This window comes from Primulina eburnea, chromosome 12, assembly GCF_022965805.1.
Source record: "Primulina eburnea isolate SZY01 chromosome 12, ASM2296580v1, whole genome shotgun sequence".
NCBI lineage: Eukaryota > Viridiplantae > Streptophyta > Magnoliopsida > Lamiales > Gesneriaceae > Primulina > Primulina eburnea.
The window spans coordinates 7215201-7242480 of record NC_133112.1 but is presented as its reverse complement, the minus strand read 5'-3'; the positions used below and the strand labels follow the sequence as shown (position 1 = coordinate 7242480).

The window sequence follows — 27280 nt, the reverse complement described above, 5'->3', positions numbered from 1 at the left end:
GTTCCACAAGTAAAAGCGATGGCCAAAGTTGTGAGAGTTCATAACAATCTAAAAACAGCAATAATTTGAAATAACGTAAAAATGTTTCTTTATTTACGCGGGAGTCATTTTTTCAACATGAGAAGTACAATCATAACATATGTGCAAAGATTACAAACAAGAAATCAAACATCTGGTAACTAGAGAAAGTGGGCAAGCGAATAAGAAAGCTGGTAACGATACAAACACGACACGATGTTTATCACATACTCCCTGCTTTATATGGCATGGTTTTTTCCCGTTTTGAATTTAGAAATATCAACAAGGTCTCCAAATAGCTTGTCCTCTGGCTTGGAGGGCTTCCCGGACGACACATATGAGGAATTGGAAACCATATTAGAAGAATTCCTCATGGAGCTATGGTCCCTCGATGATATGGAGATGTTTTGATCAAGAAATTGTGTGTTCTGTCGTTCACCTTGGCCATAACCATAGCTATAGCCATAGCCAGCTGTTTGGTACCCGTAGGCCTGTTGAGGATACGCATAAACCATTGGAACAGATTGTGTTGGCTGAGGAAACATACCCATAGCCTGTGGGTTTTGAAAAGGTTGTGAATACAAGCCAGCAGTCATTTGGTTGCTCTGCAGAACTTGGTTGTTTACAAGGGTATGATGGCCACTGGAGATTGGTTGAGTGTATGTGCTGAATGGTTGGTTATTTGCCAAAGGTTGCGATCCTTGAAGATATGTGCCACTGGGGGGTGGCAGGGAATATGCAACTTGCATTTGTTGAGTGGGGTGGCTTATGGGTAGTTGAGTGTTATCCAGTTGAGCTTCCCATGGTGGAGGAGGAAGCGCACCACCATCTTGATCACCTATAATTCGAAAAATTAGGGATACATCAGACAATAATTATAATGCATCATCACTTTGAGCTCTAGAGTAGAGCAAGACTACAAAATTCTATAAATCAAGCAATAACCTGATTCAGGATGAGAAAAGAAGAAACCATCAGAAGAACATATTAATGAAGAAAGTACAAGGGCCAGATCTTCCCAAGAATCACACATGAGACAAAAGTAATTGAAGTTTGTTTCCAATTCATTAATTAATTTGGATTTTTTATGTTTTTTCTTTTCTGGTTTTCTACAGGGTTTTTTTATTAGATATTAAATAAATAAGAAAGACCAAAGATGTACCGTAAACTTGCGAAGGTGGCTGCTGTTGTTGGGTCATCTGACCATTCCACATAGAAGAAGAGCCCTGAGGGTAAAGTGGCTGTCCATATTGGGGTAATCCAGAGCCAGACAAACTTCCATTTGAGTGTAACAAAGGCTGCGGAATTTGTACATTTTGTGGAAATTGAGGTGATGATGAATATCCTTGTCCAATGGTGTTGGAAGTTATATTGTTATTGTTATTGTTTGGTGAAAACATGTCAACAAGAGCAAGAGCGTTCTGCTGAGATGTAACAGGGCTCGCTGGCTGAGGTTCTGCCACAGGCACAAGGGCCAGTGTGTCTCCACTCAGAAGATCTATAATAGGAGCAGCCTTTGTTGGCGTTGCTAATTGAGCATTAGTTTCTGGAGGTGCTGGTTTGATAGTACCTGACGTGGATCTGCAAAATACATTTACTTCACGGCTAGGAAGTAGGAACAATCTTTTTCACATTGGGTCACTTTCCTAAACATGCAAAAATGATGGGGGCATTTAATAAATTTCATACTTTAGTGGCAGAAACAAAGTTTACCCGTTTTCGGATTGTTTGGCAATACTAGTGTCAATAAGAGGAGCATCAACTTTTACCAAGGCTTGAGTTGGCTCGGGTTTTGGGTTATCTGATTGACCAGAGGTGGCTCCAGAGGACATTGACTCGTGCTTAGCCAAAACACGTTGCAAGTCATCATTCAGCGCCAGTCCTTGGCATAACAGTGATTCATCCCTATGTCAGAACACGTTAAAAGACTGCTTTAAATTACAACGATTCTGACCAAGTATAATTACAATTTCTCAGTGATATTAGATTGATTTATGATGAATACTAGTTTATATTACATCAATATTGTGATCAGATTCTCAAAAACCACACAAATAGCATAGAAAAGGGGAGCAACAAAGGTAAAATTTCACCCATGAAACCTGTCAAATGAAATTATAAATCACAGAACCTAACTTAACGGAGAACCTATATAAAAGTTATGAAGTGGGCAATCTCAATTCTGTTACCCAACCAGAAGATTTTTCCCTTCAAACTGCACTCAGTGTCTTCAAACACTTGAATCTATCAGTACAAGAAGCAATTCTTATACCAGAAGGTTCACGACAAATATCAGCATTTTAGATTCGCAAAAATCCACCAAGATCTAAGTGATTCGTTGTGGCATGTCCAGCTATTACAACATTCAATTTGTACTGTGTTCCTGTCAGAATATGCAGACCACTTGGAAAGAAATAAATGAGAAAAAACTGAAACATCACGATGTGCCTTCCTTAGTCAACAATCATAGGACATTTGATCAACTAAGATGCATCTTTCTTAGTTTTTTTATTAATGTTAAGATAATATGGAAGGTTAACATTTAAAAAGTCGTACAAGGATAAACACCAATGACAATTACAATAAACAAACACTGTTAGCACAAGTCGAAGTGAAACAAGTCCTTACGAAGTTGAGTTAACTAGGTGTACCACTCTTTGCTTATAAGTACGGCACTGCGCCACCAGATCAACAATAACATCGCGCCTGAGTTCCTGCAACCAAAAAAATAACTTCTTAGCAAAAACTTGATGGGAAAACTTATTAAATCAGAGTAAAATAAGTAAATTATTTTCAGTTCCACCATAGCCAATCAGATAAATTATTCCAACTTTCCATGCCGCTTCACATAATTATGCAAGAATAGAGGATCCACAAGAACTACAATGTTGCTCAAACATATGTCAGCGCAAAGTTACCTCTTTATCACCAGGATTTAAAGCATTCAGCATTTCCAAGAGGACATCCATGACACCTCGAGCATTTTGAAGTTCTGTCAAGCTGAAAAAAATCTTCCATCAAAACCAAACAGCAATGTAACTACCAAAGGAGCACTGGAGACTCAAATCAGAAGGTAAGGTAAGTAAAGGTACAAAGGAATAGCTAATGTCGTTCATTATTTGACACTTGCAAAACAAGAACGAAATATGGTTCCTATGAAAGAGGAACAAGATGAATATTAAAACATGACTTCGCAGAATTGCATGTGTCACAGCTAGAGTTCTAAAAGTAACGGAAGAGATAGGGTCAGACTTTTACATATAAAGAAAAAGTGTGCAACTCATTTGGAGTAATTATTCATAAACCAGAGTAAGATACACCATTCAAATCTGCGTTCACATAATTATTCAAGCACTGACAAGGTATCTACAGGCTGGATTTCCAAGCCAGAAGTTCCAAAAATTAAGTAATACACAAAACCCAAATAAAAGATTAATCATAACTACAAATATCCAAGGTTCTAAAATTCATTAGTCGTTAGTCAAGTGCCAGACCAGCGACTAGAGGCTAGGCCGCCTAGGTGAGGACCAGGTGCCGCTAAGCGAATTCCACGGTATCAAGAGACTTGTAATGGTTCTTAGAATAAATTTCAGTCCAAACTTTGCTAAAATCCAATTGAGACCTAGATCATTCCTCCTACTTCTTTTGCTAAAGGCGCTTATTCTGCTTAAGGCGGGTCGGGATGCAATGCAAAAGATATCAAAATAAAGAAAAAAATTATCTTTAAGGGGTCTGATTCGATTTTTTTATGTGTGTAGAAGCAAGCAGACAAAGAAGATGTGACTGGTGTGTTAGGGCAAGCGCAAGCCAACATTTAATGGTTTTAATTGGGCTTTTATTCTCAACAAATTAAAAGAAGAAATCTATAATTCTTTCTTATGTTATGTTCTGGTTTAATTGGGCGTTTTGGGTTTCAAAAATTAAAATCCCAAAAAAATTCCTAAAAAAACTCTAAACGCCTAGGAGCGCCTAGGCGTCCTTACCGCCAAGGCTGACCGCCTAGCACCTCCACAATTTCGATGAAACAGGGAAATGTAAAGTTATTCAAGACGAATTAGGAAAGTTTTACTGTGTTAATGTACCTCAATGTTGGAAATTCAGCTTCTGCAGAAGATTCAGCCGCATCTGATCTAGAATCAGGATTACGAAGATTTTGTGGATAAGATGTTAATGGCTGTGTTTGTGCTGGAGTAAAAATTGGCACTGAACTCTCGGATTTCTGAGGGAAAACTGCCCCAAGTCGCTGGTAAATAATCAATAAAATATGGAAAGGTTAGGATAAACACAACCATAGTATTCCATTAAAAAACGAAAAACAATGGAGGGAACAAGACAGGATGATCCGGGCAAGACATACTAACAAATCCTGGTATGCCACAAAGTATTGAGGATATCTAGCCCTTGACCCTCCAAAAGCTTCTTGCCATGTATCTATCAAAATTAAAATCTTCTCTTTTACATGAAAGTCCGGCTGCACAACAAAATGAATGTTACTAAAAATAAACAAAAAGATCAAGAAAAAATGCTGAATAGCAACAACATGTGTGACCATGTTACCTTCTTTTTAACAATTTTCACCATTTCACGAGGTAAATCTTTATCAGCAACATGCATATGCACAATATCCCCGCAATTCTTCACAATGGTCTCTAATAGCTAGAAAACAAAATATAAGCCAAAGTGTCACACTTGCTTCCAAATTAAGCACGTGCCACGTTATGTTTTTGTTCCTATGCTGGCCACCGATAGCCCACAGTGCCACGAACGTGACCACAGAGCCACGGTCGTACATTCCTTGCTTTCTAATTCTTGTTCATCCATGTTCAGATTCACACATGCTTGCGTTCTGAATGTCGTGTTCTAGACAGTGGAAGTAGATGTGTTGCACACCACGAAACTGACGGTAAAGGTCATAGGTCCATGATAGTTGGTTCAGTTAAGCAGACACGACCCATATGAACGTACATAAAACAGTGGTTTGAACAGTGGTGTTTGCATGTACTAGTACTAGGGACTTAGGTTGCCACTAGTCCATCGTTGCATTCTAAATTTGGATTTTAGACACGGAACTCATGCATGTTGTGTGTAGTTGAACATGGGAAGGCTAGAAAGCACGTCATGGACCAGGACCATTTAAAGACACAAATATGGCAATGGATGGGGGTAAGGACCGCCCACAATTTCAGGAGATTTTTCTAATTTTTTTAAAATACAACTTTAAAGATGATGTAATGGCTTGATAATCGTCATTTCAAAGTTTTTCACCACAGAACTTAGATAGCATAGGTTGGAAGAAAACTCTCCATTTTCTTTGTTACTTTCCACTTTCAAAACATCTCGTAGCAATGGCTCATTACTGCTTCTTGATCCTTGCAACGAGCTTCAAGTTTATGTACTTTATAATCAATATTTGGAAGCTCATCTATGAAACTATCTCAGTTATGGCTTCCCAAGCTTGTGTGAAGTTTTGTAAATGGATCAAACTAATTTGGTCAAGATATGGCTTCATTACCATGTTTAATGTTTTCGTCTCCTCGAGCTTCCAACAAGATTTTAAAGGTTAATCTAAGGGGTGTTAGTTGGTAACAAATGTAATGAAGTTTGCTAAATTTTGGGAAGTTTTGGAAAAAGCTATGGTTTTTGTGTCTAACCTTTGACCTTGCGAGGACGGTTTAAAACCTCTTGTTGAACGAGTATAAACACCCAGAAAGTATCAAGTGAAAAGAAAGTAAAGCCTGTGGGCAAGTAACGAAGGCTAGGGCAAAATATTGTTAGGGAAGGAAATTCAAGCTTACTGTTAAAGCAAGAAGCTGGACTTTTGGATTTCTGCTGCCAAGACGTTTCTTTATACCTCTTACAACATCTTTTGCTTGTCTGATAAAAAAGAAGACCATCATGAGTTCACAAAACCAGTGATATTTTGAAAGAGAGGAATCTACGGCAAGTACAAAAAGTGCCAGCATTCAGTATGAAGAAAACAAACAAGCTGATATACTTCTGCATTCATGTCATGGGCAACTGCGGTAAAAAGACGGAAAATCAAGTAATCCAAGCTAAAAATAGAATTGAAATAACTTACACAGGATCGTGATTGCAGATGTCGCAGATCTCAATATTCATTGCCCAATCAGGACCGATCAGCATATTGCTGGTAGCTCTTTCCACCATCAAATTCACCATGATTTCCCCCTTTTTATCTCCACAAACTCTAGCGAAATATCAATCGGACTTGGAACTTCCCACAGAGAAATCTACAGAAATCCCCTCCAAACTTTCCTCTACAGATTTCAGCAAGTTTTCATAGGCGGAGAAAAACGGGTTGACGGCGGCGGAAGTGGGGAGCGCCGCCGTTTGTTTACGGCGGTGGCTTTGACAATTCTTGATCCCTATGGTAGAATATGTATTGTACCCCTTTTTTCTTTTCTTCCTTTTTTCTTTATATGGTTCTTAACCAATCTGTGTCTGCATTGTTGACCAATCAATATTAAATAATCTCAATCTTATTCCTTTTGAGATATATTATGGATAAATTTGGAAAAAAAATCCTCATTGCAATTTTCAACATAAAATTTACACCATATGATATAAATCTTGGTTTGAACTCCCAATTTTGACAGTTATCAAAAATATTTTTGGTGTTATAATCGAGAAATGATATCAGAGTCGAAGTAAAATTATTTCAAATATACAATGTTATTATTATTGTGTGATTAAATGTTTGAGGAGCATATTTTTATCAAAATTATGGATCAGAACATACGTTCAAGATTAAATATTTACATTACTTATTTCAATATTTTGAAATATTTACAAAAAGATAGGTTATACATCAAGAGCAAAGAGGAACACATCAGATGCCTAAGGTACACTTATAATTCAAAATAATTGGTTCGTAGAAACAATAACTGATTTCTCTGAACTCTCGGGAGATCTTAGAGAGATCCAAAAGATGGTACAAAAATATGCTAATCAGTTATACTATGTATCACATAAAATTGAATAAATACTTGAAAAACAAGAAGAAATTCTTGGAACATTAAAAGATATTCAAACAAGAATCCAAACTCTAGAACAACAACTAAGTTCTGGTAAAAAGACCTCGGAAAGAAGGTTATCACCATCTTTTGGTATTGAACCCTTATTACACCAAATAGGGAAGGCCAATGTAATGCTAAAATCTTTAACCGACAAAGAAAAAATAACCAATTTGATTAAAATTTACTAAGAAAAGAAATTTAGCCGGTGACAACTATAGAAAAGATTGGCCTAGAAGATCTTCAAGACATCGCAGAATATTTATGAATCTCAAAGTCGTAGTTCTGAAGATGAATATAACAGGGGCAAATGTAATGAACCGTACTTTTCATACTTAAAATTTGCGAAAAAATTAAAAATTTTCTTAAATGTAAACATCCATACGGTCGTCACTCAACATTCATAAAATATCTTTGAAATCATCCATCACAAATAAAATTCGCTAAAAGAAAAGCTGTCTCAAAATGTCTCACATCCAAATCATAAAACCAGAGTATTTTAAAAATTTTGCTTAAAAACATAAACTTGGCGGTCCTCGAGTTTAGCCTCCCACTCAGTCCAAGCCTGCCCCTTGGTCGCCACCTCCTGTCTCCTCAACATAGTCACCTGCATCGATCAAGTCTAGTGAGTCTAAAGACTCAACACGTAAAAACTGGGATAACGAGTACTACATAATAAAATCGCATACATCTTCAAAATAGAACGTACTTAACTTGAAACTGAACTTGCATAATGAACTTGAACATACGTACGTACATATCTAGACTTTCCGTCAACATAAACTTTCATAAACATACTGCATACTTGAACATACATAACTTCATCATTTTGGGTAGAGGCATGTTTCAAAGCAAGTGACCCATAACATAATAAATGCCTGATCAGACAAACCACAGTACTGGGCTGACAGGGACGTATCCACTGCCACATACATGAGATCCCCGTTCATAATTCAACGGGCTGGTTGGTCCCCGTTCATAATTTAACGCTTTCCAACCACGATCTAACCCGTTCATAATTTAACGGGCGGATTGGTCCCCATTCATAATTTAACGCTTTTCAATCCTAAACATAATTTGGTCACAAGACATTTAGCATACCTCAAAAAACTTAAAATATTTTCTTTGCACGTCAAACATACTTACTTGGCGTTGAGGGATTCGTTGGACTTCGATCGGAGCCGTTGCTGCACATACTAACATGACTTCAAAAGCTTAACTTTAATATCTTAGACGTAGGTACTCGAGCTCACCGCCGAAGTGCATAAATAGCTTATGACATTCTAGATCACTCGGGACTTGACCTCATTTAATCATACTAATCATGACATCCAACCCCGAACAAACTCTAAGATGACGTGTGAACATTTCCCAACAATAAAAGACGTGAACTCGTTACTAGAACTTGAAAAGAAGTGGGAAATCAAGCGTCTGTACAGAATGAATGGCGCTCGGGCGGTAAAACATTACCGCTCGGGCGTCGAGCTCGTAGAACAAAACTCTCGGCAGAAAGAGTGGCGCTCGGGCGGTAAAATGTTACCGCTCGGGCGCCGAGCTTTTCTAAAGTTGAACACTCGGGCAGAAAAGGTGGCGCTCGGGCGGTAATAAATTACCGCTCGGGCGCCGCGTCTTCTGGACTCCGCGACTTAAAACCTTGTACTCTTCGAATTTGATTACCCAAATGGTGAACCACGCCTCGAGACCCATCCTAGGACACTATGGCACTGACTCGACTCCACCGATGTCCCAAACATCTCCAAGAAAACGACGCACCCCACGCAATAAAATAAAACTCACAAACTTAAATTTTTGACATAAAAATAGTTTTTACGACTCCTCGCTCTCCCAAGCGCCTAACGACCCGACACGAAACTTTGATAACCAACTCAACATCATTAACAATATACCTATACGCAGCAACGATCACCCGTCGATTCCCAACAAAGCTTGGAACCATAAAACTTCAAGGACACATCAACATCATAACTTTTCTGAAAACGCAGTTTGAGCAGTCCCACAAAAAATGCTATAACTCACTCAATTTTTGTCCAAAAATCTCGAATTTTATATCAAATCGAAGGCATCGAAAAGTTCTACAATTTTCTAGTTGAAAGTTTTCTCAAAATCCCGACAGAAGAATCGCAGTTTCAACAGAACAATAAGTTACGAGATTTCAGATCCAAAAGTATTTCAAAACGCATTCAAACCATTTTCCGCTCAAACGACGAACGTCACACATGAATTTACACGCATAAAAAATAACACAACGCATATTATGACAAGATCGATGCAGAAAGAACAGAATATACGTGCCTTTTGATATCAAATATTACCGAAACGGTGTTACCGAAGCGGAGATGGAAGCGAGGTTGATCCGGGACGATTGTGGCACCGTTTTCTTTAAAGAAACTCCACAAAACTTGCTGGAATTTTTGAGGGGAGGGGCGGCTGCTCTATGAAGGAAGAACCCTAGTTTTCTTTTAAAAGAATGAAGTGAAGAGAGAAATAAAATTGTGTGTGTGTGTATGCTTGTACGTGTGTGTGAATGTGTGTTAAAGTGGGTGTGTGCGTGAGTTAGGAAATAGATTAGGGGAATGATTTGCTAATTAGTAATTAACAATGCTAATCAAGGTGCTAATTAAGATAAATTAAAAATACTAATTAAAGGGTAACCCACACTAACTTAATCAAACTCCACAATTAAAATAGTTACACACCAATTTTAAAAGTTTCAAACTCTTAAATCACTCAATAAATACTAAAACTCTATAATTTTATTTAAAATGCCCCATCCTGAATCTTAAAAATAAAATACCACATTTTAAATTTGCCAAATTCGTCACCGGTCTCTTCCTCGATCCCGCGTCGAATAATCGCCTGAAACATGAAACTCGAGAAAATAGTTTTAACATGCATCAAATAAACATATAATAATTTAAAACAATGCAAATTCATAGATCATGAATTAAAACACAATTAATGAAATAAACATTCTTTAAAACCATTTAATCAAATACATGATGAATTAATAAAATGCACACATGCGGTTCATGTAGACCTCAAATTTACGGGACGTCACAGCTGTAAGGGCCAAGATCTTGATTCTGTTAATATGATATTTTAATTATATTAACATGAGGTTATTGGAGTTAAGATAATGTGAGTATAACCGGGCCATTATGAGATCGAATTAAACCAAGCATATGAAGTATATAACTTCTCGGACAGAATTGTTGGCGCCCGAGCGCCAATGTTGCTGTAATATTCGTCGCGGGCAGAAAGTTCGGCGCCCGGGCGGTAGATTTTGACCGCCCGAGCGCCAAGGGTGCCTTCAGAAATTGTTGGACAGAAACTGCCGCGCTCGAGCGGTAGTTTTGCACCGCTCGAGCGCCGACCAAAATGCAACAAAATATGCCACGTTTCAATAACATGCAAACGTGATATATATATATACATATGCCTTCAGAAATCAAAAGGAACGAAAAGAAAGAAGCTCGGGAAGTTCCGTGAAAATCCTTACGCCTTTTTATTTCAATCCGTCCGTTAGATTTTAAATCCGACTGCGGTACCGTGTACCTATCGACGTAGGCTACAACTGGACGTAAGTTTTATTACGTTTTGACATGTCTTGGAATTATGATGTTGTTAGAATTGAATACACGTCATATATGTTATTCTTGACATGTTAGATAGCGTAGAATCGAAGTCAGGTTAAGAAACGGACTGAAAATGAAATTGTTATGATTTTCAGAATGAAATTGACTGAGATGTGATATCAGATTTGTACAGGGATTGATTATAAATTATTATAACTGGTACAGACTGATATAGTATTATCAGTATCGCAAGACTGTACTATTGTACTGTCAGAATTTGATAAAACAGAGATGTTGTGATTTGATTTGAATATTAATACAGAATATTGGTATTGTCATTGCCAGATTGAGTATTGACAGACTTTGAGTCGAGACTTCGATTGTATCAGAGCGACAACAAGAAAGGTATAAATAAATGTTGATCCGGGATTGCACAACTCGAGTTAGGTTTGACTTGAGTTTCCCTAAATCACATACTTTATTTTATTGCATTGATATTTGCAAATTATCAGATTGATATGTTTATTGACTTAGAACAGAGTCAGAGTCCGAGTCTAGGGCTGACAGCCTAGCTAGGACAGAACCGCCGAGTCTTTCTCAGAACCGATAAGACTCTAGACTTACGGTGTATCGAAGAGCCTTAGATGTAGATCGACGTCTATCTCAGACACTCGATACAGCATACCAAAGTCTAAATTAGATTGGGATCCCTAGATTTGAGATAAGATAAGATTAGATCACGAGTCATTGATTCATGTAGTCAGATTAGATACATGCTTCGATGTTTGTTTATGATTTTATATATGTTTTATATGATTGCATGTAATACATTGTTTATACTGGGATATTTATATCTCACCGGAGTTATCCGGCTGTTGTCTTGTTTGTATGTGTGGATGGCAACAGGTGGGACAGGTACAGGGTCATAGAGGTGAAGACAGATCGAGATTAGAGTGGTGATACCGGACTTGGACTAGAGCTAGGGTTTAAACACTTGATAGTAGTTGTTGAACCTGAGTATGTATGTTTGTATATTTTACCAGATTTATACTTTTATACTGATATGTATAGGAGTTTGATTCCATTACCTTCCGCATTTTAAAAAAAAAAATTAGACCATGTTTATTATACTTGATTAATTAGTCCCAATCATGATTAAAAAGATGATTAGCGTCCGGGTCCCCACAACAGCAAACCTCCATCAATTACTTAGTCATCTTGCCATGAACCACCACGGGTAAGTATACGATTTTATAATACAAATATGAGAGTACCCCAAACAGATTTTCAAGTAGGTGAAGAAGCATACTTAGCAGGAATAAGTTCAAGAAGAAATCAAATTCTCTTGCACCAAACACCATATGAGAAGCCTGTTTTAGAAGCAGTACATCCTTATGGGGTTATGCATAACCTTGATGTACTGGATTTCAAAAAACAGAGAAGATCTCATAAATGACTGGATATCAGTTTTGAGAATCTCAGCTGGCACACTTGATCTCAACAAAGAAAGATTCATTAAACTTTTAGAAATGATTCTGATGAGATCAGTTAAAATCGCTTGGGACATGACTTCGATGGAAACCAAAGAGCCAGTTCTAGCAGGAGAATCTCTTAGTAAGATAGTTGGGAGAATGTCTACCCTATTTAAATCATAATTTATAAGAATAGACTATTTTAACAATCAAGAAACGTAAAAGAAAAATAAATACACTCAAGCTCTGTATAGTCTTGAATTACATGACATATGTTTAGTGGATGAATATATTATCTTATTCATTAAATATAGATAGAATTCAGTGGTAGAAGAAAATATATATGCAATTTTTTTCGCCAAAATATCAAGTCCCTAGAGAGAAATGCTAATTAGGGAATATCTCTCTAGAAAACCATTTGGAACGAAGGATCTCTTTTCTCAAAAAAAAAAAAAAAACTGGCTGAATGGTCTCACATGGTAGCTTTACCAAAAAATTACAAAAGATTAAGAGGTATTAATAAATGTACTCCTTTATGTTGTAAAGAAAATGATCTTCCAACAATTATTAGAAGTAAGTCACAAAGGCAAAAAATGAAGAGTCGTAGATCTCATCCTTATACCAGAAGGGGAAATAGTTCCTGAAAACCAAAAATAGTATTTCTTGACAAAATCCAGATCTTACAAATTTGGGAAAGAAGTGGAACATTGAGAAGTAGGATGTCATCCCAAGCATCGAACTCATTTCGAATTACGAGACGAACACCAACAAAGAAAACTCTTAGAAGAGCTCAAACCGAGCTAGTGAAAGTTTTAAATATTGTAATTCTTGGAAATGTTGAGTAAGAGGTCATAATCGACCGACTGTCCAAAAAATGACAGAAAATTAATAAAAAGATTCGAACCATCTCCAGATATTGAATAATCGGTTTATTACCAAGTATATCAGTTTAAAATATTCTTTCAGATGAAAGTATATATGAGAAGAAGAAATCTTGAGTCAGAAATAATCTGGTGGAACATAATCAGAATCTGGCTGAAGACGAGGTTTTTCGACACAAAACGCATGAAGACTTATTTGGTTTCTTTAGTCAGATAACAATATTTCATAACATGATCCAAATGATTATGATGGAAAATCCTAACCTACAGAGATATTAAAGATTCTCTACATGACATGTAAAAAAGTTCTTACGAAATCCTTGTCAACGAAAAATAAATCATCATCTAATATATAAAGTTTCTAGAAAGAAAATAACAACTCTAATGGGACTTACGAGATATCAGATAGAGATGCAATTAATTATTTCTCAAGAAATTAGGGAGGAATTTTAAAAAAAATCAAGATATAAGTATCACGAACCATGTCTTGGATTCATATACTCTATCTAATACACATAATTCAGAATTATTTATTAGAAACGAGTTTATTGAAATACCAGAAATTTTATGAAAAGTTGCTCAGATAATTTATCAAAAAAAAAAAATCAAGTTTATTATAATATAAAAAGCAGATATCCAGATCCAAGACAAATCAATTCTACAAAAGAGTCAAAGTCTTAAACTGGAATTAAGAAGATTATCTTTTCAATGAGACGAAATAAACAAGTCATAGGTGGGGGGAAATCACTCGTCCAGGAAGCCCAACAGGTACTAAAAAGCTTTTCGATAATAGGAAAACTTAGATATCCAGAAGGGTGGAGAGATGTTGGAATAGTATTTGATATTACAAAATAAATAAATCAATTTCTTTATAATATCATATATTATTTAGAACAACCTATGATAGGAAATTACCAAGAAATGATCAATATCGGAGAATTGGAAGTTCACATAAAAGAAATCCCAGTAAAAGCATCAGATCAATTGGTTCTTAGGCTAGAATTTATCTAGGAACATAAACGTTGGAAACGTCTAGAGAATGAAATGGTACTCATGGTGGATGATAGAATGTGGAAAATCCAATGACCATGAGCCCATTTTCGATATACATCCCAGTAGAGATGTTATATGAATAATATAAGTCATAATATTATGCTTCTTATATTAATTCAGAAGCTGAAATATGTACAATAAAAAGAGGATTTTTTTCCAAAATAACGGGAAGAAGAATTACCTCAGATTGTTGGACGAGATTTCTTCAAGAGAATGTTAATCTTGTGTAAAGGGATTAAGATGACAAAAATATTAATTGAAGGTGCTGGATAAACACTTTTGTACAAGGTAAAACCACTACCGATTTATTTTTATGATACAAGAACATTCATTTTTCTTGGAAATAATTTCTGGCAAATGTTTAAATTCTATACACAAGAAAATGATACTAGAATATTATTGTTCACACCACCATGTGATCACAAAATTATAGTCTAGAGGCTTAGAGAGACATTTTACAGAAAATTGACAATCCAGTTTCGCAACAAGCGTGGTGATGAAGGAAAACTTCTAAACCCAAAAATGAAGGATTCTAGATGGTTTTTAGAAACAATGCTTCAATTAAGAGTATATCAAAACATCCAACCAGAAAAAATAGAATTCTTCAAAATAGCTTTATATGAGAAATGTAGAGTTTGAATCAAAAGTATCCATAGAAGATGTCAAAAAAATGATCAAAGAAAACTTCAATGAAGATCCATTGACATGATGAGAAAGGAACCAACTCCAAACCTCCCTTAAAATTAAAGAAGACAAGGAATATGAGTTCGTTAGATGCAAGTCTATCATGGTGAACATAATTGATAAAAAATGATGTGCATATTATTGTCAAGGAACATTTTGGATTAATAAAAAATAGAATGTCACCATACAACAGTCAGGTTTCCTGGTAAGAAATCATAGTGAAATCAAGAGAAACAAACTTAGGTTAATAATTGATTTTCAAGAAATTAATAAAATTCTAGAGCTTGATGGGTTTAAACATTTAGAGATTTTTTCTAAAGTTTGTAAAAAAGAGGGACCCGTTCTATCTGAAAAAAGGCAGTTATTGCTACAATAATGATTGAATTCCTTGGAGTAGAAATAGATAAATTTAGAATAATTTTGGAAGAACACATAGTAGGAAAGGTACAAAGTTTTTCAGATGAGCTAAAAGAGAATAAACAATTTCAAAGTTTCTAAGGATTCGTTAATTTTGTTTAAGAATCTTACTCAACACAGGAAAATGTCCAGTCTTTTACTGAAAAATATGTAATATTTATATAAAATTTCAACATAACTGAGAGAAATTATAAACAAGAATATGCATCAACCCAGCCACAATCCGAGTTTATTTGGCAAGAAAGTATCATTGAGTATGGATGAAAACAAATTCTTATCCCAAAGAAGTAAAATCATGATATGAGTTTGGTGCTCTTGCCTAAGTTTACACTGTATCATTCAATTTCCCAGAAATCTTGACACGACCAAAATGGATCCTGGAATCTGTCCATGAAACATGTGCAAATGATGATTATTTGTGAAGAGGAGATATTCCAAAGTTTATTTTTTTTAGTACATCACTAGAACCAGTCGGAAAAGACTCACATGAAGCATTTCACTTCATCAAGTTGATTAAACTAAACATGAACATTTAAAAGTTCATCAAGGATTTTCCAGAGAATGAAACACTTCTTGTTAATCACTCACCGAAGACCACATCTCCACTAGACCAGCATGGGGATTATGGGTATTTCTCACATATATGAACAAAGTCAAGTTTTCATTTAAATTTTATCAAAATTCTGTAAATAGATCTTTTCTATGAAATACCTTGACAGGAAAAACTACAAGTTTTGGAGAAGAAATATTTGAAAATAAATGAAATCTTTTATGGAATAGCTAGCTGCTGGAGAGTAAAGAAACTCGTCGGAAATTTATCAATAAAGCTCATATGGGAAGATGGCCAAAAAAAATCTACTCAGAATTCCCAAACCAGACTGATCCAGCATTCGGGAAAGGTTTTCGGCCCAAATATGACCGAAAACATAATGCGGAGACAAATCTAAGTGGTGAAGGTCCACACAAGTCACGTTCTCCCCGAGAACGATAAAAAATAAAAGATTCCTTGACAAAAGTAAAGAAGACATGTGATCCAACCACTCTATTAATGGACGATGGACCACTCAACTGCCATAACAAGACCTGACATGCCACTAACTAGTGATACACTCACTAAAAGATGTTGTCAGCCACAAGTAGAAAGTAATTGAAATCTGAATTTGAAATGCAAATGAGGATTCAATAAATACCAAGTTAGAATGAAGATAAAGACATCATTCAAGATCTTCATTTTCTTTCAAATAAATTATATTATTTCTCTTTCTATTTTATATCTGTTGTAATCCAAGCTACTATAAGTAGTTGAACAAGTTTTTCCTCATCTATAGGAAGTAACTATATAATAATATGTTGTATGTTTAAATAAAAAAAATCAAGACTTACTGCTCCTCTCATGTATTATTTTCTAAATTAAACTTGTTTACTATTTTACTATACACCATAAGGTAGAAAATGATACATGGTTGTGTTAGTGTTGTTGAAGAGATCTATTTCAGGAACTATCTGTTGAGACTGCGTGGTTAGGCTGTGAGGAGCATTCTGTAAAACTCGGTGGATACAACCCAACGACATTCTAGTCAAAGAAGTCATATGTTTAATTTATTATACAACATGATAGGCTATTAAAAACACTTGATTCATGGTATATAAGCCGGAAACGTTGTGTAGTCCTATGTCTTTGGGCATGATCGATATGTATAACGACACATTCAAAAAAGAAGGTTCAAGGATGATTTTGCAAAATTTTAAATATTTTAGAGAGCTTAAACTAACTTTTGGTGGACAAGGAAGTAAACTCTAAATGAAACTAAAGTTGGAAGATTTATTGACATTTACCCATATATTTTCTTTATTTCAATAAATAAATGACTAATGACATTCTCTTTCATATAATAATAAAAAATTCAATTATCCAAGAATCTCGAGAAAAATCGATATAAAAAAATATAATTATTATAATAATATCTAAATTATATTATTAAATTTGAACATTTCATACTAACAACTTTTGTTCGTTAATATGACACCAGTTCCTTTACTGTCTTACCCTTAATAATATTAGTTAGCTAACTTCGCTGATGTGAGTTTATTAATAATTTTTGTACATATGTATCTTTATTTTTTCTCCAATTTATCTCTAATTTAAAAGTTTAAACTAGCTCGATAAATCTTGTCTAATCATTCTTTTATAAGTATAATATTATAATAAAATAATATATTTTTTTACACAAAAAATATCAAACCCAAAAAAAATGTATGCCATGCAACAGTACTAATATAAAATAGAATATGTGGATGTCATTACTAATCATGAAGGAGCTCAATTGCAATGGCGACTTGGGAATTGAAGCTCCATGTCATCAGCGTTTCAGAAAATGCGCATCAAAGATCATGTTTTGTTTCAATAAAAATTATTATTTTTTCCACTTTTCCTTTTTTTCTTCTCAAACTCAAATGAAACCGAACCGTCACTCCTTCATCCACTTCGTCGTCGTTCGTATCTATTGAAGAATGAGTCAAAGTTTATTTAGTTACGTGTCATGCTTGTGGCTCAAGTTTATTGCTTAGTCAATTTGGTTAAGATTTAGTGAATCTCATAGTTGGATTAGTGGCTTAGTGGTTAATATTTGTTTTACTCTGTTTCTATAAATAGCATATGTAAATGGGTCTTTAATCAATTGAGTTGAAGTTCACGTAAATAACAGTGTCTTTGTCTTCTTCTTTATTACACTTACTTTCTGCCTAATATTCTCTTTCTCCAACATTTGTGGTATCAGAGCCAGGTTTGAGAGAGAGTAGAGTGCAAACACGTGAGTTGAGGGATACATTTTGAGAAAGACTTTCATGGCCAATGGTACTTCTGCAATGGGTGCTGCACAACCACTTATTCCAATTTTTAAAGGAGAAGGCTATGAATTTTGGAGTATCCGTATGAAGACTTTGCTCAAATCTCAAGATCTTTGGGACTTGGTAGAACATGGGTGTACCGATCCTGACGAAGAAAGCAGGTTGAGGGAGAATAGGAAGAGAGATTCAAAGGCATTGGTAATTATGCAGCAGGCTGTTCATGACTGCATCTTCTCAAGAATCGCATCTGCGACCACGTCGAAGCAAGAATGGTCAATTTTGCAGAAGGAATTTCAAGGTGATTCAAAAGTCATCGTGGTGCGGCTGCAGTCACTTCGACGAGACATTGAAACCTTGATAATGAACAAGGGAGAATCAATTGCTGACTTTTTGTCAAGAGCAATGGCAATAAGCAGTCAAATGCGATCTTATGGAGAGAAGATTAATGACCAGACCATCGTTGAAAAGGTATTGAGAAGTTTAACTCCAAAATTTGATCATGTTGTCGCTGCAATAGAAGAATCTAAGGATTTGTCAGTTTTTTCATTTGATGAACTTATGGGGTCTTTGCAAGCCCATGAGTCAAGAATTAACAGGTCACTTAAAAAACATGAAGAAAAGGCATTTCAAGTGAAGGAAGCAGTCTCAAAACTTGGAGAAATTGAAATCTCAACAACTAGAGGCCGTGGAAGAGGAGGATTCCGTGGTCATGGTCGTGGTAGAGGTTTTGGTAGAGGACGAGGCAGAGGTAGATTCGACTGGCAATCGAAGTACACCAATGAGCAAAGAACTAACAAGAATGGTGTTCAATGCAAGGGATATGGGCATGTAAAAGCTTATTTTCCGGAAAGTAAGCTTTTTATGGTTTCTAATAATGAAAATAATTCGAGTGGTGTGTGGTTTGTAGATAGCGGTTGTTCAAACCATATGACGGGCACAAAATCCATGTTTAAAGAGCTTGATGAGACACAAAAGCTGAAGGTGCAGCTTGGGAATGGTAAAGATGTGCAAGTTGAAGGGAAAGGTACAGTAGGCATTAAAACCACCAAATGGTAAAATAAAGCTACTGCACAATGTTCAATTTGTACCTGATTTGGGATATAATTTGCTTAGTGTGGGACAATTAATGTCATGTGGATATTCTATTTCCTTTGATAATAGTGCATGTGTTATTAAGGAAAAGAATTCAGGAACTACGTTGGTCACCATCAACATGACGCAAAATAAAATGTTCCCGCTGGAAGTTTCACGCATTGAGAATTTTGTTCTGGTTGCTGATGGAAAAGTTGACTCAATTCTATGGCATTTGCGATATGAGCATCTCAACGTCAAAGGTCTGAGATTATTAAGTGATAAAGGTATGGTTTTCGGATTGCCTAAGATTGGTTCTATCATTTTATGTGAAGGATGCATATATGGAAAACAAACTAGAAAATCTTTTCCTGTTGGAAAGGCTTGGAGAGCTTCAAAGTGTCTTGAATTAATTCATGCCGATTTATGTGGGCCTATGCAGACTAAATCTTTTGGTGGGAGTCGCTATTTCTTGCTTTTTACCGATGATTATAGTCGCATGAGTTGGGTTTATTTTTTAGAAAACAAGTCTGAAGCATATGAGAAATTCAAGAACTTTAAAGTTAAAGTTGAGAAACAAAGTGAATCTTGCATCAAAGTCCTTCGCACAGATAGGGGTGGAGAATTTGTATCCAAAGGCTACGTTTGGTTGAAGGATAGAGTAAACTAATGATTAGTACGTAAATGATAAAGAAAATGATTGTGATAGGATTGTAATATATGGTGTAAAATAATATTATGTTTGGTAAGATTTTTAAGTGTAGGATTATTTTGAATTTTTTGATGAAAAGACGAATTTGCCCTTCCCCTTCGCGACGGCGACAGTGGCGGTGGTGGCCGGCGGTCGGGCGGAAATGGTCTGCCGGAAAAGGTCGGCGGGTGAGAGGGCCTGAAACGATTGCCGGAAAATCGGCGACGGTTTCTCTAAAACCGTCGCGAATAGCGACGGTTTTTGGGCAACCGTCGCCGATCTTGTTTACATCAGCGAACGTTTCTTAAAAACCGTCGCTAATAGCGACGGTTTTTAAGAAAACCGTTGCTATTGGCGACGGATTTACCGTCGCCGATCTTGTTTAGATCGGCGACAATTTCTGAAAAACTGTCGCTATTAGCGACGTTTTTTGAGAAAACCGTGGTTATTAGCGACGGTTTTTGAGAAAACCGTCGCTATTTGGGACGGATTTTTACAAACCGTCGCTAACCGGATGGTCGGCCGGCGACACTCGTGGTGGTGAGTTTGAATTTAGGAGAAGGGTAAAATTGGAAAGATAGGAGGTATTAAGAGTGGGATAATTTATCACACCTAAATTGTCAGTATTATTTATCCAACAAATAGTAGCTACAGTGCGGGCTTTTCAATTTTATCACGGGCCCTCGTATTTCCTAAAAATCCAACCAAACGGGTGATTAGCCGGGATAAAATAATCTATCCCGGCTAATCACTCGAACCAAACGCAGCCAAAGAGTTTAATATTTTTTGTGAAGAAAATGACATTCACAGGGAATTGATAGCTCCTTACACTCCGGAGCAAAACGGCGTCGCTGAACGAAAGAATCGGACTGTTGTAGAGATGGCGAGAAGTTTATTGCAAGAAAAAAAGCTTTCAAATGACTTCTGGGCTGAAGCTGTGGCAACATCAGTATACTTATTGAATCTATCTCCAACAAAGGCTGTCATGAATCGAACTCCATTCGAAGCTTGGCGTGGCACAAAGCCGTCTGTAAGTCATTTAAGAGTCTTCGGTTGTATAGCTTATGCTTTGGTGAATTCTCAATTTCGTCAAAAACTTGACGAAAAATCTGAAAAATGCATTTTTATTGGTTATTGCACTGAATCTAAAGCATATAGATTATACAACCCTCTTAATGGAAAGTTTTTGGTGAGAAGAGATGTAGTTTTGATGAAAATGCAAGTTGGGATTGCAATGAAAAAGTGCAGGAACATATTCCTTGGATCAATGGAATATCTTCAAATGAACTTCAAGAGCCAACTTCAACAAATTCTCCAGCTAGTTCTTCTACGGCTTCTCCAATTTCATCCTCTTCAACATCATCAAATTCTCCCCGCACATCACAAAGTCGAAGCCCTTCGGATGAGATACCGCAGAAAAGGTGTAGATCTTTGACTGATATATATGAATCCTGTCACTTTGCTCTTATTGTTTCAGATCCTATTTCATATAAAGAAGCAGCTGAAACTGAAGAATGGCAGAAAGCAATGATGGATGAATTGGCAGCAATCCAAAAGAATGAGACATGGGAGATGGTGGATTTACCGGAAGGAAAAAATTCAATTGGTTTGAAATGGATTTTCAAGACAAAATTTGGTGCAGATGGTAGCATACAAAAGCATAAAGCCCGGCTTGTGGCTAAAGGATATGCACAACAATATGGCATTGATTTTGAAGAAACATTTTCTCCGGTAGCTCGTTTTGAAACAGTGAGAATTATCTTGGCATTAGCTGCTCAATTACAATGGAATGTATATCAATTTTATGTTAAGTCTGCATTTTTAAATGGAAATTTGAAAGAAGAGGTTTATGTAACACAACTAGAAGGTTTCATTGTTGAAGGCAAAGAAACAAAAGTGTACAGGTTGAGAAAGGCACTTTATGGATTGAAGCAAGCTCCTCGGGCATGGTATAGCAAAATTGATGCATATTTTCAGAAAAATGGTTTTATGAGAAGTGAAAATGAGCCCACTTTGTATGTGAAGAAATAAGGTAAAAATGATTTTATCATTATTTGCCTTTACGTTGATGATATCATTTACACAAGCTCCTCTAATTCTCTTGTGGGCGAGTTTAAAGCAATTATGATGAATGAGTTCGAAATGTCGGACATGGGTTTACTACATTATTTTCTTGGACTTGAAGTTCAACAAGCAAAAGATGGGATTTTTATTTCGCAACAAAAATATGCCAATTATCTCCTTAAAAAATTTGGCATGATGAATTGTAAACCTACTGCCACTCCAATGAATATCAATGAAAAATTGCAGCATGAAAATGGGGCAGAGATGGATGATGCAAAAAGGTTTAGGAGCTTGGTTGGAGGTTTGATTTATCTAACACACACTCGACCCACCCGATATTGCATTTTCTGTTGGTATGATTTCCAGGTTTATGCAACATCCCTCGAAGATTCATTTTGGAGCAGCAAAGCGGGTCTTGCGTTACATTGCTCGAACAATGGAATATGGGATTTGGTATTCGAAAGTTTCCGATTTCAGATTATGTGGCTTCACAGATAGTGATTGGGCAAGTTCCTTGGATGATAGGAGAAGTGTTTCAGCAAGTATTTTTACTCTTGGGTCTGGAGTAATCACTTGGAGCTCAAAGAAGCAAGCCACAGTAGCATTATCTTCCTCGGAGGCTGAATACATGGCAGCCACTGCAGCAGCGTGTCAAGTCATTTGGTTGAGAAGAATGTTAGCTGAACTTCAACAAGAACAAGAAGGACCAACTGAGATTTTCTGTGACAACAAAGCAGCAATTTTTATGACAAAAAATCCAGAATTTCATTCCCGAACAAAGCATATCGATATACGTTTCCACTTTATTCGTGATTTGGTTGCAAAGGATGAGATAATGTTGAAGTATTGCAACACTCATGAGCAACTCGCAGATATATTGACAAAGTCCTTGCCAAAAGAGAAGTTTGTCTACTTTAGAGCTTTTCTTGGTGTGTGCAACTTTGAATCAAGGGGGAGTATTGAAGAATGAGTCAAAGTTTATTTAGTTTACGTGTCATGCTTGTGGCTCAAGTTTATTGCTTAGTCAATTTGGTTAAGATTTAGTGAATCTCATAGTTGGATTAGTGGATTAGTGGTTAATATTTGTTTTACTCTGTTTCTATAAATAGCATATGTAAATGGGTCTTTAATCAATTGAGTTGAAGTTCACGTAAATAGCAGTGTCTTTGTCTTCTTCTTTATTACACTTACTTTCTGCCTAATATTCTCCTTCTCCAACAGTATCCTCCACGTAACCTCCTGCATTTTCGGAAAGCAAGCACAGACCCAAGTTTTGATCTTTCTACGGTGTGAAAAATGGCAGAGGAAAACGTTACATTAAGTCACCGACCGAGTTACTATTTTATATAATTTATGATTTCGTTGGGTTATACAGAATCAAGCCATGTCTGAAAATAATGATGAAACAACTACAAGTTAGATTTTAAATATCGAAGTTCAAACTGTTTTCATTCTGAATGCTTTTGTACTCATTTCAACCACAGTTCATTTCGTCTTAGTAAATATCGACTGTTGCCTGACTTAGTTGTTTTCCCTTTCGAGTTTCGACTGCATTCGTTTTGATTTCCGACTGCAATACATAATATGAAATGTAGACCGTGTGCCAGTTATGTCGACTTGTTTGCTTGTAATGTGGACTGTATGATATTTTCCTTTCGACTGCTTGTTTAATCTCATTATACCCATATTTATTCAGATGATCTCTGTGTTATTTTAAATTTGTTTTACGTTTTACTAGTCGTTCTTAAAAAGAAAGTCTTAAAAGTTGATTGCTTTAATTGCAAGTTGACATCAGTTGGATGCAATATATAGACTGTCTCACAAAAATAGTGAAATATTTTAATGCCGCGGAGATGGATGTCATGGTGAGTAGAACAAACTTTGGTAATCTAATAGTAAGCGCGAATTGAATAATTATAAATTTTTCTCGAACATGAATTTTGGATGGTCATAAGAAAGAGGGCGTGTTAAATTTCCAATACTCGAGTATTGTTTGATCATGCGCCTTAAATGCTTCCAAGATATTCCTGATCAGATTCCAATGACTTTAGATTTTAAATATAGACATTTCGGGATATGGATGTGGTGCATGTGCGAAACTTGGAGGATAGGCTAAGTGCATTGTGAGCCTTGAGGGAGGTGATGAGGTCAACATTGAGAAGGTTGTTTGCGAGCACTTCTTGTTGTCTATCTTCATAGCACGCACGGGACATGTTGTTACTCCTCGTCCGACCCAAGGTTGTTACTCCTCGTAGCATTGGACAGGTTATTACAATTGTAGCATTGCATTAGATATATGTTAAATTAATTGTGTCCTTATAAAAAGATGAAATCTGGTTGAGGAAAGGACCACATGATGCACAACCCACACCACCTCCTGAGACACGTTCAGGTTTGGTTATGTCCCATAGCCCTACCAATGTTATCCTCTGAACCATATGTCAAACTAATTTTTCCCTTATGCACAAATGAAGTCCCATTGACGGAAGCACCGTGCTACAATTTTGATCGTTACACTCTCAATATCAGATAGTCCAAAGTAGTATATTTCAGCGAATTCGAATGTCGTATCCATAGGAAAGCTAAGGTAATTATAAGTTTACTTTGATATCTTTCTATTTTTTTTTATTTTTCAATTATTAGCCTTAGATGATGATTTTTATATGTTCAAAATTTTAAATTAAACACTTGAGATTAGAGGATTTACTCTTGGTATTTAATAAAGTTAGAATTAATGAATATAATTGAAATCCACTTGATAAAATTGTTCCAATATATTAAATTATTATTATTTATATTATTTTCATATTCTTATATTATATACACAAAAACTTATAAATATTGTCAATTATTTATTAAGCTACATATTTGTTATAAACATTAAATCAAAGTAATCACTTTAAATAGTTGCTAATATCAAACTAACATTTAAATAGTAACAAGAATTCAATATTATGATAATATTCATATATAATAAATCAAGATAACCATTTTAAATTGTTGGTAATTCAAACTAATATTTAAGTTATACCAAGAATTTGGCAAAACATATAACATCAATAAATCAAAATTCTCATGTATAAATAGGATATAAAAATGATTAAATAAAAGAAACTAAATATAAAATAAATAAATAAATATTAAATAATTTTACTTTATTATCATACGAATTTGGAAGATTAGCTATTCATGATAGAAATGAAGAACTTGAAATATATACTTAGCACGATAATTGTATTTAAGTCAAAAAATTTGGATAAAATAAAGAGAAAAATTATGAACTCAAAGTTTTTATAATAATGGATGATTTAATTCATCACGAAACACTCCTATTTATAGGCTTATTTGAGGAGACAAAAGTGAAAAAAAAATAAATTATTTTTTACATATAATTGGTGCATCTTTTTTTTTCATAATGACCCAAACCTTTATTGCATATTACACTCCATATTTGACAATTTTTACGACGGATTTCATTATTTCACATAAAACTAAATGTTGTTCATAATTTAGTTTTGTGAATTGTGGTGAATTTTCATATTGTTTTACCAAGTTTTTTGAGAGTTATTGCAAAATACTCAAGTTTGATAAACTTATAATTCCATTAATACCACTCAATTATTTTTATATTTGACCTCAGTTATGTGAAGAATTTTATCGACCCCCTTTCAAGGTGTCACATATGACATTCTTCCACTGGAAAGGGTTTGGCCCGATTGGCTGGAAGTGGAGTGACAGATAAAGAGGAACGCCGATTGTATGACATAGTTTTTCACCATTCTTATGACCCTTGGAAAGTTTTTAGAATATGGCACTATGCCAAAAATCACTTTTTACTTCAGAATATGTAAACAAAATTTGTTTAATAACTTTTACATTTTCTGCCTTATCCAGAGAATTTGGAACCATGGCGTTAGTAACCCAAATAAGATATCCGTCTCACAAAATACGACCCGCGAGACCGCTTCACACAAGTTTTTGCCGGTTCCAAAAGATGTACCCAACCTTGTTGCCGAGAATGTTGCTTGGATAAAAGTTAAATTTGCACAAGCATTCCAATCAGAGTACACAAACATTTCTTGATTTTATTTGGCTTTTTATTTACTGCATTTGTGAATATTTTTATCAGCAGTTTTATTTTTGTATTTATTACTTTTCCAGATCCGATAGTTATATTAAAATCAACTGAGACCCTGTGCATATAGATCGAGAACACATGGTTCTCAACTATTTATATTATACTTATAATATGAACTTTTATAGAGATATTAAAATCGAGTGTGACCTTACCCTGAATATAAATAGACCTTGACTTCTACTAATATTGAATTTGACTGTAATTTTTTTTATTCCGACTGAACACATATAGTTCTCGACTGCTAATACTTTGTTTTATCATTTACACTGAAAATATGTACATCTTGGGTTCTTATAGGGGCAGTCGGATTACCTATTACCGAGCTAGGTGGGTGATTTTTGTTCCTTCTGTAATACGGTTCATCAATAATGTTACGTGGAACTGAATCAATTAGGTTGAGTTCAGTTTGTTTCTGCTCAGTTGAGTTGATGTCAGTTTGGGCTCTGGTTTAGGAATTTGAGGTATTTTTTTTCATAGATTTCATCTTCACTTTCATTATCCAGATTGATTTCTTCAAATCGGTTGATCAGTTTGGTTCGATAAGTTGATTGGTCAGTCGACACTGTTTATCAAATATAATGTGCACGGATTCCTCAACATTAGAGTTCTTTTGTTAAATACACTATAAGTTCTACTAACTGAAGAATATTCAAAAAATATATCATCATCTGTCTTAGCCTCAAAAAGCACTCAGATGATTTTTACCATTGTTGTGGATAAAACTTTTGAAACAAAAAATTTTGAAGTAAGATATAACTGGTTGCTTGTCATGCCAGATCTCATAAGGTGTTTTGTCATGTTTCTTGTTATCATTGATATGTTTTGAGTATAGCATACATTGTTTACTAGTTCAGCCCAAAATTTCTTAGAAATTTCAGAATTAGCAAGCATTGTTCTAGCAACCGTTTTAAAGGTCCTAATTCTTCCCTCAACAACTCTATTTTACTTAAGTGTTCTGGATGATGAGAATTATTTTCTAGAAAGATAGACAAAGTTCGGTTGATGAATTCAGTCCTTCTATCATATCCTATTTTATCAGTACCATTTGATTTTTCATTTAAAAATCTTTTTAAAATTTTGATCAGTTGAGTAACAATTTGGTTTTTTGATTTTAAAAAAATTACCCAACTGAACCTTGTGAAAAACATCAACAATGATAAGAGTGTATTTCATTCCCCTAAACTCATAACTGTAATATGACCAAACAAGCCCATGTGTAACAGTTCTAAGCTTCTGGTTGATGAGTTATACCCTTTGCTTTTAAAAGATGTCTTAACTTGCTTCTCAAACTGACACACTTAGCAAACTTTGTCT

General features: G+C 35.4%; 2 protein-coding genes across 2 annotated transcripts; one reads left to right on the top strand and one right to left on the bottom strand.

Annotated features, from left to right (window-relative positions):
* Positions 1-71: 71 nt before the first annotated feature.
* Positions 72-6464, bottom strand: LOC140806912 (TOM1-like protein 9). Its single transcript, XM_073163462.1, has 10 exons — positions 6098-6464; positions 5814-5892; positions 4576-4674; positions 4376-4489; positions 4101-4261; positions 2937-3018; positions 2647-2732; positions 1732-1923; positions 1181-1599; positions 72-856 (listed from the first exon to the last, which is right to left on the bottom strand). Exons 1-10 carry the CDS (start codon positions 6196-6198, stop codon positions 258-260), a joined length of 1932 nt encoding a protein of 643 aa, XP_073019563.1. The 5' UTR covers positions 6199-6464; the 3' UTR covers positions 72-257.
* Positions 6465-17866: 11402 nt separating this feature from the next.
* On the top strand, positions 17867-20951 carry LOC140808380 (uncharacterized). Its single transcript, XM_073165490.1, has 2 exons — positions 17867-18804; positions 20744-20951. Exons 1-2 carry the CDS (start codon positions 18000-18002, stop codon positions 20863-20865), a joined length of 927 nt encoding a protein of 308 aa, XP_073021591.1. The 5' UTR covers positions 17867-17999; the 3' UTR covers positions 20866-20951.
* The last annotated feature ends 6329 nt before the right edge of the window (positions 20952-27280 follow it).